General features: G+C 46.1%; 1 protein-coding gene across 1 annotated transcript in view; it reads left to right on the top strand.

Annotated features, from left to right (window-relative positions):
- Positions 1-16408, top strand: part of LOC140393728 (parathyroid hormone 2 receptor-like) — a 302658-nt gene extending 286250 nt beyond the window's left edge. Inside the window, exon 13 of the mRNA XM_072480057.1 lies at positions 14951-16408. Coding sequence (XP_072336158.1) covers positions 14951-15274 — 324 coding nt within the window. The 3' untranslated portion in view covers positions 15275-16408. The remainder of the gene's footprint in view (positions 1-14950) is intronic.
- Positions 16409-19415: the final 3007 nt, after the last annotated feature.

The following is a 19415-nucleotide window of genomic DNA, read 5'->3' as shown; positions in this document are numbered from 1 at the left end:
CTGAAAGGTATGCCTGCTTAAACCTCAAAAGCAGAATTGTTAAATTTAAAATAGCACAAGATAATAAAAGATCATTTGGCCCAACTTCATTCATTCATCCATCCAGAAAGATTCTTATTTCCTCCTGTTATAGGTCAGAGTTTAGAAAACACCAAAGTGTATTATGGAGTTCACCTGACCCACGACGTTTAGTAGATTGTGGTATGGGGAGCACAAGGGCCTACTTTACAGGTGTGATGTAACAGAGATCTAAAGTACTTTTAAAACAAAACCATGTTTATTTATGAATCCAGTTAACACTTTATAAACCCACAGTAAACATTGTAACAACTATCAACACCAATAATCCCCACAGATACAATATTCTATAAGTAACCCTTCATAACTTTCCTAACAACATCCATAAAACCAAAAGACCCTTTTTACAGAAAGACAGCAGGTTTAAATTCTCTACAGAAACAGGTATTACTTTGAAATCCTCAAATGATCTGGAGACAGTCTTTCAATTGCAGAGAGAGATCAATGCACCTACTTGCTGTGACTGCAGCTTCTTCAACTCCAAAATGAAACTAAAACAGACAGACACACACCAGCTTTTTTGGCTCAAAGCGAAAATAAAAGCAGAGTTACAGCTCAACTCCACCCACACACACTAACATCCCTGCAGCTATTTGATAAACACCCATTTCTTAAAGGCACATCCACTACGGCCATTTGATAAACATCCATTTCTTAAAGGTACTCTCATATGACACTTCATCCAAATGTCTCTTGAAGGATTTTAGATTATTTCTTCCTGTGTTCAGTACAAAAGTCCATTCCTGTGTTCCTCACTCTGTATGATGAAATACTCTCTGATACCAGCCTGAAATTTACTTTCTACCCAGAAATTCTAACCTCCAGGGGGTCGTATCCCATCGTTACATCAGAATATGTGCTGGGGGACCGCCCGGAGGTCCCCACACTGGGACTGCATATGAATTTCCCAGGAAGTTTAAATTTCCGATGGACAATTAACCTGTGCTGGGAACCATCTGTAATTCCTATTTAAATCGGAAGCTTCGAGTAGTTCTGACTTTAAGCAGAATAGTTACCCAGGAAAGGTTCAAATGATTAAAACCACTTCTAAATCCTGGGTAACTATAGTACAGAGTCCACCACCAAACCACCACTGGACTAGCGTCCCCACTCTCCTAACCCTGCGACCACTTGACACCCCCATGCTCCGACTATCTCCTTATTCTCCAACTACTCTCCCACATATCCAACTACCCTCCTGAACCAAACACCACTACTCCCCACTACCCCAACTATGCCACCCCTTTTGCCTATTGGTGCAACCCCTTGACACATCCTTGTTCGATAATGAGATCTTGAAGCTTTCACTTAACACATCTTCCAGTAGGCTTCAACTGTGCACATCTCCAATAGCCTTGCACAGGATTCTTCCATACAGGCTTGCTGCTTTCCGAGTCCTGTTCTGGACTCTGTGCTCACCAAGGATTACATTCTTTACTCTGTGGACGGTGACACACTCCAATCCTTCGTTGATGCCTTTCTCTGTCACACACTTTACAATGCACGCAGTTAACCACTATCATAATAAAATGCAGTCTTACATCTTGATAGTTCATTCACATACTCATTTAAACTAATGCAGCAGGGGCATGGGAACCTGGATTGTAGTTTTAGGGTAAGGGAGAATGATAGTATAGAGGTCAGGAGCACAGATTTGACGTCGCAGGAGGGGGCCAGTGTTCAGGTAGGTGGTTTGAAGTGTGTCTACTTCAATGCCAGGAGTATACGAAACAAGGTAGGGGAACTGGCAGCATGAGTTGGTACCTGGGACTTCGATGTTGTGGCCATTTCGGAGACATGGATAGAGCAGGGACAGGAATGGATGTTGCAGGTTCCGGGGTTTAGGTGTTTTAGTAAGCTCAGAGAAGGAGGCAAAAGAGGGGGAGGTGTGGCGCTGCTAGTCAAGAGCAGTATTACGGTGGCGGAGAGTATGCTAGATGGGGACTCTTCTTCCGAGGTAGTATGGGCTGAAGTTGAACCTTGGATGACGAATGATATTGTAGGCCTCGTCAAAAAGAAAAAGGAGGCATTTGTCAGGGCTAAAAGGCTGGGAACAGACGAAGCCTGTGTGGCATATAAGGAAAGTAGGAAGGAACTTAAGCAGGGAGTCAGGAGGGCTAGAAGGGGTCATGAAAAGTCATTGGCAAATAGGGTTAAGGAAAATCCCAAGGCTTTTTACACTTACATAAAAAGCAAGAGGGTAGCCAGGGAAAGGGTTGGCCCACTGAAGGATAGGCAAGGGAATCTATGTGTGGAGCCAGAGGAAATGGGCGAGGTACTAAATGAATACTTTGCATCAGTATTCACCAAAGAGAAGGAATTGGTAGATGTTGAGTCTGGAGAAGGGGGTGTAGATAGCCTGGGTCACATTGTGATCCAAAAAGACGAGGTGTTGGGTGTCTTAAAAAATATTAAGGTAGATAAGTCCCCAGGGCCGGATGGGATCTACCCCAGAATACTGAAGGAGGCTGGAGAGGAAATTGCTGAGGCCTTGACAGAAATCTTTGGATCCTCGCTGTCTTCAGGGGATGTCCCGGAGGACTGGAGAATAGCCAATGTTGTTCCTCTGTTTAAGAAGGGTGGCAGGGATAATCCCGGGAACTACAGGCCGGTGAGCCTTACTTCAGTGGTAGGGAAATTACTGGAGAGAATTCTTCGAGACAGGATCTACTCCCATTTGGAAGCAAATGGACGTATTAGTGAGAGGCAGCACGGTTTTGTGAAGGGGAGGTCGTGTCTCACTAACTTGATCGAGTTTTTCGAGGAGGTCACTAAGATGATTGATGCAGGTAGGGCAGTAGATGTTGTCTATATGGACTTCAGTAAGGCCTTTGACAAGGTCCCTCATGGTAGACTAGTACAAAAGGTGAAGTCACACGGGATCAGGGGTGAACTGGCAAGGTGGATACAGAACTGGCTAGGCCATAGAAGGCAGAGGGTAGCAATGGAGGGATGCTTTTCTAATTGGAGGGCTGTGACCAGTGGTGTTCCACAGGGATCAGTGCTGGGACCTTTGCTCTTTGTAGTATATATAAATGATTTGGAGGAAAATGTAACTGGTCTGATTAGTAAGTTTGCAGACGACACAAAGGTTGGTGGAATTGCGGATAGCGATGAGGACTGTCTGAGGATACAGCAGGATTTAGATTGTCTGGAGACTTGGGCGGAGAGATGGCAGATGGAGTTTAACCTGGACAAATGTGAGGTAATGCATTTTGGAAGGGCTAATGCAGGTAGGGAATATACAGTGAATGGTAGAACCCTCAAGAGTATTGAAAGTCAAAGAGATCTAGGAGTACAGGTCCACAGATCACTGAAAGGGGCTACACAGGTGGAGAAGGTAGTCAAGAAGGCATACGGCATGCTTGCCTTCATTGGCCGGGGCATTGAGTATAAGAATTGGCAAGTCATGTTGCAGCTGTATAGAACCTTAGTTAGGCCACACTTGGAGTATAGTGTTCAATTCTGGTCGCCACACTACCAGAAGGATGTGGAGGCTTTAGAGAGGGTGCAGAAGAGATTTACCAGAATGTTGCCTGGTATGGAGGGCATAAGCTATGAGGAGCGATTGAATAAACTCGGTTTGTTCTCACTGGAACGAAGGAGGTTGAGGGGCGACCTGATAGAGGTATACAAAATTATGAGGGGCATAGACAGAGTGGATAGTCAGAGGCTTTTCCCCAGGGTAGAGGGGTCAATTACTAGGGGGCATAGGTTTAAGGTGAGAGGGGCAAAGTTTAGAGTAGATGTACGAGGCAAGTTTTTTACGCAGAGGGTAGTGGGTGCCTGGAACTCACTACCGGAGGAGGTAGTGGAGGCAGGGACGATAGGGACATTTAAGGGGCATCTTGACAAATATATGAATAGGATGGGAATAGAAGGATACGGACCCAGGAAGTGTAGAAGATTGTAGTTTAGTCGGGCAGTATGGTCGGCACGGGCTTGGAGGGCCGAAGGGCCTGTTCCTGTGCTGTACATTTCTTTGTTCTTTGTTAGAAACAGGAAAGGAGAGGTCACCCTGTTGGGAGTTTTTTATAGGCCTCCTAATAGTTCTAGGGGTGTAGAGGAAAGGATGGCGAAGATGATTCTGGATAAGAGCGAAAGTAACAGGGTAGTTATTATGGGAGACTTCAACTTTCCAAATATTGACTGGAAAAGATGTAGTTCGAGTACAATAGATGGGTCGTTTTTTGTACAGTGTGTGCAGGAGGGTTTCCTGAAACAATATGTTGACAGGCCAACAAGAGGCGAGGCCACGTTGGATTTGGTTTTGGGTAATGAACCAGGCCAGGTGTTGGATTTGGAGGTAGGAGAGCACTTTGGGGACAGTGACCACAATTCGGTGACGTTTACGTTAATGATGGAAAGGGATAAGTATACACCGCAGGGCAAGAGTTATAGCTGGGGGAAGGGAAATTATGATGCCATTAGACGTGACTTGGGGGGGGATAAGGTGGAGAAGTAGGCTGCAAGTGTTGGGCACACTGGATAAGTGGGGCTTGTTCAAGGATCAGCTACTGCGTGTTCTTGATAAGTATGTACCGGTCAGGCAGGGAGGAAGGCATTGAGCGAGGGAACCGTGGTTTACCAAGGAAGTGGAATCTCTTGTTAAGAGGAAGAAGGAGGCCTATGTGAAGATGAGGTGTGAAGTTTCGGTTGGGGCGATGGATAGTTACAAGGTAGCGAGGAAGGATCTAAAGAGAGAGCTAAGACGAGCAAGGAGGGGACATGAGAAGTATTTGGCAGGAAGGATCAAGGAAAACCCAAAAGCTTTCTATAGGTATGTCAGGAATAAGCGAATGACTAGGGAAAGAGTAGGACCAGTCAAGGACAGGGATGGGAAATTGTGTGTGGAGTCTGAAGAGATAGGCGAGATACTAAATGAATGTTTTTCGTCAGTATTCACTCAGGAAAAGGATAATGTTGTGGAGGAGAATGCTGAGCCCCAGGCTAATAGAATAGATGGCATTGAGGTACGTAGGGAAGAGGTGTTGGCAATTCTGGACAGGCTGAAAATAGATAAGTCCCCGGGACCTGATGGGATTTATCCTAGGATTCTCTGGGAGGCCAGGGAAGAGATTGCTGGACCTTTGGCTTTGATTTTTATGTCATCATTGGCTACAGGAATAGTGCCAGAGGACTGGAGGACAGCAAATGTGGTCCCTTTGTTCAAAAAGGGGAGCAGAGACAACCCCGGCAACTATAGACCGGTGAGCCTCACGTCTGTAGTGGGTAAAGTCTTGGAGGGCATTATAAGAGACAAGATTTATAATCATCTAGATAGGAATAATATGATCAGGGGTAGTCAGCATGGCTTTGTGAAGTGTAGGTGATGCCTCACAAACCTTATTGAGTTCTTTGAGAAGGTGACTGAACAGGTAGATGAGGGTAGAGCAGTTGATGTGGTGTATATGGATTTCAGCAAAGCGTTTGATAAGGTTCCCCACGGTAGGCTATTGCAGAAAATACGGAGGCTGGGGATTGAGGGTAATTTAGAGATGTGGATCAGAAATTGGCTAGCTGAAAGAAGACAGAGGGTGGTGGTTGATGGGAAATGTTCAGAATGGAGTACAGTCACAAGTGGAGTACCACAAGGATCTGTTCTGGGGCCGTTGCTGTTTGTCATTTTTATCAATGACCTAGAGGAAGGCGCAGAAGGGTGGGTGAGTAAATATGCAGACGATACTAAAGTCGGTGGTGTTGTCGATAGTGTGGAAGGATGTAGCAGGTTACAGAGGGATATAGATAAGCTGCAGAGCTGGGCTGAGAGGTGGCAAATGGAGTTTAATGTAGAGAAGTGTGAGGTGATTCACTTTGGAAGGAATAACAGGAATGCGGAATATTTGGCTAATGGTAAAGTTCTTGAAAGTGTGGATGAGCAGAGGTATCTAGGTGTCCATGTACATAGATCCCTGAAAGTTGCCACCCAGGTTGATAGGGTTGTGAAGAAGGCCTATGGAGTGTTGGCCTTTATTGCTAGAGGGATTGAGTTCCGGAGTCGGGAGGTCATGTTGCAGCTGTACAGAACTCTGGTACGGCCGCATTTGGAGTATTGCGTACAGTTCTGGTCACCGCATTATAGGAAGGACGTGGAGGCTTTGGAGCGGGTGCAGAGGAGATTTACCAGGATGTTGCCTGGTATGGAGGGAAAATCTTATGAGGAAAGGCTGATGGACTTGAGGTTGTTTTCGTTGGAGAGAAGAAGGTTAAGAGGAGACTTAATAGAGGCATACAAAATGATTGGGGGGTTAGATAGGGTGGACAGTGAGAGCCTTCTCCCGCGGATGGAAATGGCTGGCACGAGGGGACATAACTTTAAACTGAGGGGTAATAGATATAGGACAGAGGTCAGAGGTAGGTTCTTTACGCAAAGAGTAGTGAGGCCGTGGAATGCCCTACCTGCTACAGTAGTGAACTCGCCAACATTGAGGGCATTTAAAAGTTTATTGGATAAACATATGGATGATAATGGCATAGTGTAGGTTAGATGGCTTTTGTTTCGGTGCAACATCGTGGGCCGAAGGGCCTGTACTGCGCTGTATTGTTCTATGTTCTATGTTCTATACTCAAGCCTGTTCCTTGTGAAGGAATGGCCATGATACTCTATTCCTAGTATTTAGATTGTGTGATAAGATCCTTCTCTTTATAGCATTTCTATTAGCATGACCAATTCAGCAATCTCGTTCTGGCATGCAATCTCAGTTTTCTTTTGTGCCTGAATTGTTGTTTTGTCTAGTTCTGTCCGGCATAATGTCCTTCAAATGGGTGGCTTCATTTTACAATCTCTTTCTTTCATCTGCATCAACCAATCTTCTGCTTGGACATGAGCAGTTCATTATTTAATACATCTGCTTTCTCCTCCACCTGTATTTTGCACTCCGCGTTCATCAGCTGGAGTTTGGGCTGAGCCAATTCCAGCTCTACCTTATTTATCTTTATATTCAGCTGAAGTACCCTGAGATGAACTGACAATTTTAAATAGCCCGGGCGGGATTCTCCCTTCTGGGAACTAAGAGCCCACACCTGCCGGAAAATGGGTGAGAATAACTCCAGACTTTTTCCTCGAAGGTCTGGGGTGATTCTCTGTTTTCCAGGGGTCTAGCAGAGCCCCGTCCGTGCATGCGCACGGCGGCCGCAAGTGAGTCCACGCATGCGCGTGGCGGCCCACCTCGTCGCGGGCGCCGCCGACATGGCGGAGCCACACAGCGGACCTGCACTGAGGAAGGGAGGTCCCTCCCTGATCGGTGGCCCCCGATCGCGGGCCTGGTCACCGCTGAAGCCCCCCCCCCCGGAGTCAGATACCCCCCCGCCCCCACCAGGACCGCCACCATGGCCGCGGGTCCTACTCCCGCCGGGTTGTACCACATGTAAACCACGCCGTCGGGTGTTCGGCCAGTCAACCATGGAGAATTGCCACGGGGGCCTGTTCCAACGGCCCCCGTCCGGCGCCGCGTCGACCGCCCGGGCGGAACTGGCGGGTCCGCTGAAAACCGCGGAAGTACCATCGTGCCGGATTTCTGCCGTGAACGACTATTCTCCGCCCCCCATCTTTTTTAGAAGAATTCTTCGCAGCGATCACAGTCTTTTGATTTGATTTTGATTCGATTTGATTTAATTTATTGTCACATGTACCGAAGTACAGTGAAAAGTATTTTTCTGCCGCCGAGGAACATACACAGTATGTGCGTAGTAGACACAAGAATAAACAACAGAGAACATTGACAAATGGTACATCGACAAACAGTGATTGGTTACAGTGCGGAACAAGGGGCCAAACAAAGCAAATACATGAGCCAGAGCAGCATAGGGTGTCGTGACTAATTTTCTTACAGGGAACAGATCAGTCCGAGGGGGAGTCGTTGAGGAGTCTTGTAGCTGTGGGGAAGAAGCTTTTCCTATGTCTGGATGTGCGAGTATTCAGACTTCTGTACCTTCTGCCTGATGGAAGGGTCTGGAAGAAGGCAATGCCTGGTTTGGGGGGGGTTCTCTGATACTGCTCTCTGCCTCCCTGAGGCAGCGGAAGGTGTATACAGAATCAATGTGGGGGTGGCAAGTTTGTGTGATGCGTTGGGCTGAGTTCACAACACTGCAGTTTCTTGCGATCTTGGACCATGCAGTTGCCATACCAGGCTGTGATGCAGCCGGATAGGATGCTCTCTATCGCACATCTGTAGAAGTTTGTGAGAGTCGATGCAGACATGCCAAATTTCTGAAGCTTCCGTAGGAAGTAGAGATGTTGTTGGGCTTTCTTGACTGTTGCATCAACGTGAGTGGACCAGGACAGACTGATGGTGATGGTGACCCCCAGGAACTTAAAGCTATACATCATCTCTACTTCGGAGTCATTGATGCAGACGGGAGTGTGTGTCATGCTGCGCTTCGTGAAGTCTTCAATCTGTTTCCGAATTTGTTTCAACTCAGCTTTATTTTCCAACTGTTGACTTTACAATCTCTCACTCAATAGAGAGCCAATTTGTTTGTATCGATGATTAAGCTGTTCTTCTTAGTTTCTGATTCTCATTCTCGGTATGCGCAAGTTTTACTCTAAGTCCATTTGTCTTGTGTAAACATTGCTCCATCAGCATTACAAACTTGATTTCCAGCTCTTTGCAAGAAGTTTCCAGTTGACAGACATTTTTCTCCAGATTATTGCTCTGTTAGTGAGCGTATAATAATAATAATCACTTATTGTCACAAGTAGGCTTCAATGAAGTTACTGTGACAAGCCCCTTGTCGCCACATTCCGCCGCCTGTTCGGGGAGGCCGGTACGGGAATTGAACCCGCGCTGCTGGCCTTGTTCTGCATTTCAAGCCAGCTATTTAACCCACTGTGCTAAACCAGCCCCTCAGAGTTCTTCCTCGAACAACTGTCTTTTTTTTCTGTCAGAACAACATTCTCTTATCGGAGAGAATCACAATCCACCATTCCCTTCTAACGGCATTTGATAACAATCTCTCCCTTCTCATGCTTTGCGTGATTTCAGAGAACGGACATGTTCCTTTTGTTGCAGTTGCAACAAACTTATTGATTTCTTCCATCTTCTTGCTATATTTATTGGACAATTCTCCTCAATAGCTAACTTGTTCCAGCAGTTGTGTTCTCTCTTTCGGTTTGTCCAGTGCTAAATCCTCCTCGGCACCCTCAAACACCAGACTGTTTCTGCCTCTCTGCTGAATGCTAATTCCTCCAGTTCATTAGTGTATTCCACACGACTGCTCGTTCTATCATTCAACTGGATCTGTGAAGAATTTCCTATCATGGCTCTGGTAAACGATAGCTCTGCTCTAATTTCTGCTTCAACAGTATGGTGACTCTTGCAGTAGATGATGCAAGATGTCATACAGGAACGCCATGGATGAAACCTTTGATGAGTTTCACTCTGAGACTAGCAGTTATTTCATCCATCACTAAATTGATCGCCTCCATTACATGGGATTTCCTTGGCTCTTTGAGTTTCATGCAATGACTACTGTTGCTAAGTTCTGCTTGTGCTTTTCCTCTCAACTCTTTTTATCTTTTATTCACATCTTCATGCTCTAATTCCAGTTCCTTCACCACTTGCTGGTGAATGTTATACTGTTTCTTGCTGGCCCTGGTAGATTTCCTAACTACCTCCACCTTTTTCACAGTGCTGTTTTGTTTTTCTTAGCTTTGATGTGGTTAGGCTGATTCTCATTTTCTATTTGCTATAATTCTCGCTGATCATTTTTTCAATTATGGGGCAATTTAACGTGGCCAATCCACCTGCCCTGCACATTTTTTTGGGTTGTGGGGGTGAAACATATGCAGGCACAAAAAAATGTGCAAACTCCACACAGACAGTGACCTGGGGCCGGGATCGAACCCGAGTCCAATGTCATGAGGCAGCAGTGCTAATCACTGCACAACCGTGCTGCCCCTATAATTTCTTACTCTCAAGAAACTTCTCATTACAAAACAAAAGGATGGGACGCAACAGAATCTTACTTGCTTTCAGCTCTTCATTTGGTCATTTAAGGTCTTTCAGTGCCCTCCTTCCGGAGAGCCTTTCATTGCTGTGATGAACGGTTATTGTATTACTGTACCCTCATCATCATGTAAGGTGATGTTCCCTTTAAGACTGGGCTTGGAACCCTGGGGGACTCCGCCTCTGTCTCCACCTACCTGGGAGTCGTATCTAAGGGGCCGCCTTGCAGGCGGCACCCAGTAAGCACCCGTCTCAGCACCAGGCTTGTTCTTAGCTTATTAAAGCCTTCTTTACCGTTTTACTCTCTAGCGTTGTTATTGAGGGTACTACAATTGCCTACTGTTTGGACTGCCTCTTCCTTGAGGGCTTATTATATCCTCTGAGCTCCAGCGTTACCTCTTCTTTGGGTTCTACATTGCCTCCTTTGAGGTCTTGCATTGCTTACGGACACTCTTTTTAAGAGTTGCCCTCTATCTGGGGTTTGTCTGATTTTTCTGTGCCTTGTCCTTTGTTCCTTCTTGTGTTTGATGTGTTAAATGTTGTACAACTTTGCATGACTGCTGTAAACCTGTCAACATTTTTATTAACTGCTGCAGCTGCAATTTCTCTCTTTGTGCTTTTTCTTGGCTTTTGGAGTTTTGGCGGAAAACTACAACTCCTCATTTTTGGACCTTTTTTAAACTGTTTCATTTTGCTTTTATTTGCTGGTGGAAGATTTCTCCATAAATTTGTGGAGTTTTCTAATATTTATCTGACTGTTTCTCTGTTCTAATATCAATCATTTTGTCAATTTCACTAGTGGCACCCGGCTGTCCCGTCGGGACCAATGACTTCCTTGAAAACATTTTAAACTTATTTCCTTTCTTTTTAGCAGGTAAGGGACGACTCGTTCCCAAAACTGCCAACCTTCACTGCCTGCAGTCACTCAGTGCAGGGCTCTGCCTCCCCGGACCCCATGCAGGCTCTGTTCACATCGCGATAGCTGCCAATCTCAGCTTCTCAATTTTCTGTTCTTTTGGGACATGCCCTACAGCTCTTCTTCCCCCTTTTTAGCACCTGAACTTGTTTAACTACAGGTGAGAGTGACTGTCCTTGACATCAAGGCAGCATTTGACCTAGAATGACATCAAGGAGCCCTGGCTAAACTGGAGTCAATGTGAATCAGGGGGGAAACTCTCCATTGGTTGGAGTCATACTTGATACAAAGGAAGGTGGTTGTGGTGGTTGGAGGTCAGTCATCTCAGCTCCAAGACATCTCTGCAGGAGTTCCTCAGGGTAGTGTCCTAGGCCCAACGATCTTCCGCTGTTTCATCAATGACCTTCCTTCAATCATAAGATCAGAAGTGGGGATGTTTATGGATCACTGCACAATATTCAGCACCATTCGAGACTCCTCAGATAATGAAGCAGTCCATGTCCAAATGCAGCAAGACCTGGACAATATCCAGGCTTGGGCTGACAAGTGGCAAGTTACATTTGAGCCACACAAGTGCCAGGCAATGGCCATCTCCTACAAGAGAGGATCTATCCATCGCCCCTTGACATTCAATGGCATTACCATCGCTGAATCCCCCACGATCAACACCCTGGGGATTACCATTGATCAGAAACTGAACTGGACTAGCCATAGTAATACTGTGGCTACCAGGGCAGGTCAAAGGCTAGAATGTCTACAGAAAGTAACTCACCTCCTGACCCCGCAAAGCCTGACCACCATGTACAAGGCACAAGTCAGGAATGTAATGGAATGCTCTCCACTCTGAATGCATGCAGCTCCAATAACACTCAAGAAGCTAAACACTATCCAGTTCAAAGCAGCCCGCTTGATTCCTCCCCCTTCCACAAACATTCAAACCATCCACCACTGACAAACAGTGGCAGAAGTGTGTGCCATCTACAAGATGCACTGCAGTACCTTACCAAGGCTCCTTAGAAAGCACCTTCCAAACCCATGACCACTACCATCTAGAAGGACAAGAGCAGCAGATACCTGGGAACCCCAAAACATGGAGGTTACCCTCGAAGTCACTCACCACCCTGCCTTGGAAATATATCGCCATTCCTTCACTGTCGCTGGGGCAACACCGGGAACTCCCTAACAGCACAGTGGTGTACCTACACCTCAAGGACTGCAGTAGTACAAGAAGGCAACTCACCTTCTGAAGAGCAATTAGAGATGGGCAATAAATGCTGGCCGAACTAGCGACACCCACGTCCCATAAATGAATAAAAACAAAAAACTCTGCCTTCTACTTCTTTTTAAATCTGGATGACAGCTCTCTTCCAGCTGGTATATTTTCTTTTTACTTGAGACACCCATATTCTTTTTTTGGTTTCTCTGATCTCTAGTTTTGCTTCTCTTGCTCCTGATGGCTAATCTCTCTTCATTTTAATTTTCTTATCTTTCTTTTGCAGTCACGAGTCAGGTATGAGAGTATAACAAAAACAGTTTATTGTAAAGCAAACTATTTACTGGTCACAATCCAGGTCCCAGCCGGAACTTCTCTGCCTTGGCTCCGATCTGAACTAGCTTTTATATTCATAATCAATTCCCCATTGATGGGCCCCCGCCCCTCAGTGGGGGACCTTGTTACATGAGGCGTATGGGGAGGCTAATCGGCCTCTTCCCATGGGTCTCGTGAGGGCTATAACACTTTCTAAACCTCGCGACTTGCTGGCGTACCAGCTCCATTACTATGTCTGCCCCTCAGGGTCTGGCACTCGATTGACAACTCTCTCCAAGTCTATTCTCCCAAAAATAGGCACGACTCGGATTTCTTAATGCTCTTTTCCGAACTTCAATTAAATCGGGTACTAATATGTAGGCTGCCGTCCAATTGATCCACCTCGTCTCCAATATGTTATGTAATATTTGGCCCACTTCTGGCGTTGTCAGGAGGCTTCAGACTTCATCAGGAACAAGAAGGTGTTTATTAATAAAGATTAACTTGGTACAGCAGAGCTCCAAGTCCTTACATGCTTACTACATGGCGTCCAGATGTGTTATGGCCAAAAGAGGACTGCATCCTCTGGGGTGATCACTCGCATTCGATTCCCATTGGTCCCTCATGTCAGGTGACCCTTTTCAGCTGTACCATCTTAAGGAGACAGATACCACAAATACTACAAATACATTTGATAAAGTCCCTCATGAGAGACTGTTAGCTAAAGTTAAGATTCATGGAACTGAAGTCAAATTGTTAATCTGATCAAGTAAAGCAAATCAAGAGAATGCAAAAGTTCGCACTTTCACTTTCTGCTTGGCAGGTTGTAACTAGTAATGTTACACAGGGATAAAAGGGAACTATGGCAGATGCTGGAGATCTGAAATAAAAACAAAGTACTGGAAAACCTCAGCAGGTCTTGCAGCATCTGTGGAGAATGGAACAGGGTGAATGCTTTGAGTCCAATATGATTGATGACTTCGGAACTGGAGGATAAATATTGATCAGAAGGATGGGGTTTATTCTCCTGCTGTTCTTCAAAATAATGCCATGGAATATTTTGTGTCCGCCTGAAAGGCATACAGGGCCTGGTTTTAGCGTCTCATCCAAAAAATAGGACCTCCAACAAGACAGTGCTCCCTCACAACTGCATTGGAAAATCAGCTCTGATTTTTGTGCTCAAGTCTCGGAGGAGTACAGCACTTCCGATCAATGATCATTGGCTGGAAATGTTAACTGTTTCTTTCCTCACCGAAGCTGCCCGGTCGGCAGAGTATTTCCAAAACCTCCTGATTTTATTTCCAAAAGTGAAACCTGAAATTAAAACTGAAAATGTTGGAAATGCTCAGCAGATCTAGCAGCACATGTGGAGAGAGAAACAGAGGCTGGGATTAGGCCTCTGGTCCTGCCCACGCGGGACCGGAAATTCCCACCCGATCTTTGGCTGGTCCATCAGATTTTCCATCCTGCACAGAGTTAACAATTATGGTCAAGTTTCTTTCTTCAGGTATCTGGATATAGGTCGTGGATCAACCAATATCTCATTGAATGGAAGAACAGGCAAGGGGCTAAATAATAATAATCTTTATTGTCTCAAGTAGGCCTACACTAATACTGCAATAAAGTTACTCCTGTTCCTATACCCCTTTTACTATTTTTCACAGCTCCTAAATTATTAAGTTATTATTGCCAAGGCTATTTCGATGTTATTTCTGTTCGATTCTGAGAAGCAAACATTTTCCCAGCCTTTCCTCTTAACTGAACCTCACAACAGTCGGACTGAGTCTTGCGGCTCTTCTCTGAACGGGCTGCAATATTTAATTTTCTCCTTGGTGATTGTGTGCTATCTATCCAGAGTACTGCACAGTTTCAACGTGACTTCTACCGACGTAGACTTCACTATCCTGTATATAAATGCACCCTTCTAATCTCTTTCTTGATTGTGGCTCCACCATGTATGACAGAATGTACCAAAACCCCGAAATCACTTTGATTACATCCTTAACGATTCCAATGCCATCATGGAATATTTATGTTAATCTTGTTCATATTCCTCTATCAAGTGCTTTGCACTTGTTCATGTTAAACTCCATCCTTCCTTGCTCTGCCCACTTATATCCTTTATCTAGTTCATTTTGTAGATCTCAAGCGGTATTCTCAGATTCAAATGTCCTTTGCAATTTGGTATTGTAGATTAATTTGATCAGTGTGAATTGAGTTTCTGCATCTAAATCATGGATTTAAATTAAAATCAGAATGTGAACAAATGATTCATAGAAGTACAAGCTGTTTTAATCATAGTCAAATAACTCAGATACAAAGGCAACATTTTTATAACTGGTGTCAGTGTACAAATAATTGAAATACTGAGAATTAATACCTTTTTTGAGATTTTGGAATTTGTCCAAATTACTATGACACAGACTCCACGTTGCTGTTAAAAATAAGACTCAATAATTGAATGTTGTCTATTTCCCAAAGGTTCAGACTGAAATTAAAAAGACATGGACAAGGTGGCACCTTTCCTTAGACTGGAATGGAAAGGCAAGTTGTGGGACTAACAGATATGCCTCAGCATTAACCAACTTGACCAACAGTACTGCCAGCCAGGCACAGGTGAATGGACGCACATCATTATTAACTCGCAAATTTCTTAAGAATGGGGTTAAACAAGAGAACAGCCACTTAACTTTACCTGGATATGTAAGAAGCAACTCTGACCCAGAGAGCTTACAGCCATCCATTCCTGAAGAAGTCAATGAAAATGAGGAAAACATAGACAATATAATTTCCCTCAAAGAATAGTCAAAGCCTGTGCTCAGGGAAAACATAGAAGAGCATGAAGAAGCAATGTAAATGGCGACTAGATTATAATAAGTGAACATTTGCTTTGTTGACATTCTTGTGCAAGAATCCCTCTGCCTTTGTTGAAGCAGAACGTTCTGACCACGAGTCTTTGCATTCCAGCTTGCTACACTCTTTGTTTATTTTTATTCATCGTAAGAAAAGCCTGTGACCTGTTTTGAATGATAATACATGTTGATCAGTGTGCAGTTCAAACTGCATCTAATTAAGATCTTGCCTTGCTGCATCTGGAACCTAGAGACTGAAAATTATTTCACTTGTTTCAGTTTTTCTCCAGTAGCTTATCAACAAATAAACCATATTGTTATATGTTCAAGAGAAATGAATCTGAAATGAATTTCCGTTGGAAATACTAATACAGCTGATGCTGCTTATTGAGAGCATTTCCAGGCTAGGAAAGAGGCATTTTCATCTGCTAGTTCCTGTGAAGCAAATGCTAGAAAATAAAATCAGTATCTGTGTTTGCCATGATAAGCTCCTTTTCTGTTGGTAACAGCATACTTACAACTTGCAGAAAAAGCTGAAATGGCTAAGATATTTGCTGAATAGCTAAACATTGAGTATACATTCTTTTCTGTCAATGTATTGATGTGTTGGGTGTTCTGGATCACAAACAGGTCACCAACACTGGAAGTGGTGCAACTCTATTTTATTATAAGGTTAACTATATTAACATACTTGAACTGTGGGTAAATGCAATACCAGCTTTAACTGTTGACCCTTGCCTAGTCCTAACCAGGTGATGCACTCAGCACATGGTGAATGTCTGTGTTGCAGGCTGTGAGCTCTGTGCTCCGAGCTGGCTGCTACTAGAATGAGTGGGAACTCTCCTGTCCCCTGTCTTTCTAGTGTGTGTGCTCTCACTGGTGATTGGCTGCGGTGTTGTGTATGCTGATTGGTCCCACTGCATGTCCATCAGTATGTGTGTGTGTCTGCAGCATGATATACTGGTGTATATTATGACATCCCCCCTTTTATATAAAGAATATGTGCCTGCGTGACAATAAATATTGTGTAGTGAATGTACCTGACTATGTGTGTGCGTGATATTTACATGACTATGTACATGAGGCTAATCTATTTACACGGGAAGGTGCCTGGTGCAGAGAAATAGGGTGTCACACCAACAACGAAATGAACATTATATACAAACTACTGGAACGATGAAACAGGATAACAGAACAGATCAAAGAGTCCAACATCGTAAAACTCATAAGTCAAGTCTCTGAGGTGGGCGACGAATTCTGGTTGACCGCCTCAAGGGTGGGTCAGGAGCCACCGGCTGAGGAATGGGCTGGGCCACGGCAGAGTGAGGAGGATGCAGAGTATTCGGGAGTTCGAAAAATAGTCTACAATCAGAACATAGTCCCTGCCGAGCGCATGGAACAGGTCAACGCCGACCTTAGACCAAGGGGACGTGACCAACACATGGGGCTGTAGGGTCTCACGTGGTTGGGCCGGCTGGAACCGCTGACAGATAGGGCAGTTGAGCACTGTGTTGGCGATGTCGTCATTGATGCCGGGCCAGTACACAGCCTCTCGGGCCCTCTGTCGGAACTTTTCCACGCCAAGATGGCCCTCGTGTAGCTGTTCCAAAACGAGCTGGCGCATGCTGTGCAGGATCACGATGCGGTCCAGCTTCAGGAGGACACTGGATATGACTACTGCCAGATAGTCTCTGATATTGTAGAACTGCGGGCATTGGCCCTTGAGCCACCCGTCCGTCATGTGGCGCATGACACACTGTAGTAGGGGGTCAGCCGCAGTCTCACGGCGAATGTGGATGAGGCGTTCATCCATGGCTGGCAGTTTGGAGGCTGTGAAGGCCACATGGGCGTCAACCTGGCAGACGAACCCCTCTGGGTCACACGGGGTGTTGACTGCCCTGGACAGAGCATTGGCTATGATCAGGGCCTTGCCCGGGGTGTATACGAGCTGGAAATCGTACCGCCGGAGTTTAAGCAGAATGCGCTGGAGGCGAGGGGTCATATCATTCAGGTCTTTTTGTATAATGTTGTCCAGCGGGCGATGGTTGGTCTCGACAGTGAATTGGGGGAGGCCGTACACGTCATCATGAAATTTGTCGACCCCAGTCAACAGGCCCAGGCACTCCTTTTCGATCTGTGCGTAGCGCTGTTCCGTGGGGGTCATGGCATGTGACGCATATGCAACGGGGGCCCATGATGAGGTCTCATCGCGTTGCAGGAGCACTGCCCCAATGCCGGATTGGCTGGCATCCGTTGAAATTTTTGTTTCCTTCGTGGGATCAAAAAATGCCAGTACCGGGGACGTGGTAAGTTTGGTCTTAAGCTCCTCCCATTCACGCTCGTGGGCGGGAAGCCATTGGAAGTCTGTTGTCTTCCTGACCAGGTTCCGGAGCGCTGTGGTATGGGAGGTGAGGTTGGGGATGAACTTCCCCAGGAAGTTGACCATGCCCAAAAATCGGAGGACCGCCTTCTTATCCGCTGGCTTCTGCATGGCCGTGATGGCTGCCACCTTGTCCGCATCCGGCCGCACACCCAACCGGGAGATGTGGTCCCCTAGGAACTTGAGTTCCGTCTGACCGAAGGAACATTTGGCTCTGTTGAGGCAAAGGCCTCGGTCCTGTATTCGTTTGAAAACGCGCTGGAGGCGACTGATATGCTCCTGCGGGATGGTGGACCAAATGATGATGTCATCAAGATAGACGCGCACACCCTCAATGCCCTCCATAATTTGCTCCATGATCCGGTGGAATACTTCTGATGCCGATATAATCCCAAACTGCATCCTGTTGTAGCAGTATCTGCCAAATGGGGTATTAAAGGTACTCAGCTTTCTGCTGGACCGTCTAGTTGAATTTGCGAGAATCCTTTTGAGGCGTCAAGTTTGGTGAAGATGTTGGCCCGAGCCACGTCACACGTGATCTCCTCGCGCTTGGGGATAGGGTAATGCTCCCTCATTATGTTGCGATTCAGATCCTTTGGGTCAATGCAGATCCGGAGCTTGCTGGAGGGCTTCTTTACGCACACCATGGAACTGACCCAGACGGTTGGTTCCATCACTCTGGAGGGCACTCCTTGGTCCTGGAGGTCCTGCAGCTGCTGCTTGAGGCAGTCCTTGAGGGGTGCTGGGACTCTGCGAGGTGCATGAACCACAGGTGTGGCGTCTTGTTTGAGCAGGATTTTGTAAGTGTATGGAAGCGTGCCCATGCCTTCGAAAACGTAGCGATGCTGGTCGATGATGGCATTGAGTTGCGCCCTGAAGTCCGCATCCTGGAAGGCAGACTTGTCCTCTGGAGAGAGAGAGTGTACTCGTTGAATGAGGTTTAGGAGTTTACACGCCTGTGCGCCTAACAGAGAGTCCTTCGAGGAGCCCACAATCTCGAAGGGAAGGATAGCTTTTCGCGAGTTGTGCGTCACTTCGAGTTGGCGTGAACTGGTAGCAGGAATGACGTTGCCATTGTAGTGCACTTGTTGGCAGGTCGACGGAAGAATGGTTGGTTTAACCCCAAGGATCTGAAAGGCTGACCACGCTAGGAGATTAGCGGAAGCACCAGTGTCCAGGTGGAATCATATCTGGGATCGGTTGACCGTCAGGGTGGCACACCACTCGTCGTCTGGATCAATGCTGTGCACCAACAGCGGCTGGTGGTTTTGATTCGGGGACAGCCTGTTTGCTATAACAGCGACTCGAAGAGGCTCCCTCGGGTCCTCGGTGTCACTGGTCTGCGGGAAGTCGGAATCGGACTCGGTTTGGGGGTAGGTAACTGCTTGTCGCAGGGTTCTTCGGAGGTGTATTTCATTTCCTGGTTCAATTTGAGGCATTGTGAGGTCATTCCAGGTGAAGGGAGGTTGTTTTACAGCTTTAAAAGATTTTTTCTTTGATTTGGGACGTTTCCCCTTCAAGTGGGCGTGGTCCAGGGCCTCTGACGTCATGACGCGCGTGGCGTAGCACGTAGGAGGCGTTTGCACAGGCGCAGATCGCAGTTCCTTTACTGATGGCCGTTTTCGTGATTGCGCATGCTCGGCGTCGCGCAACTGCGCAAGTGCAGTCCCTTTAGAAAGATGGCCACTGACCAAAAGAGTTCTCTGCTCCGGGA

The sequence above is a fragment of the Scyliorhinus torazame genome, chromosome 2, assembly GCF_047496885.1.
Source record: "Scyliorhinus torazame isolate Kashiwa2021f chromosome 2, sScyTor2.1, whole genome shotgun sequence".
NCBI lineage: Eukaryota > Metazoa > Chordata > Chondrichthyes > Carcharhiniformes > Scyliorhinidae > Scyliorhinus > Scyliorhinus torazame.
The sequence above is the reverse complement of the archived record's forward strand: the minus strand, read 5'-3'. Positions and strand labels throughout refer to the sequence as shown.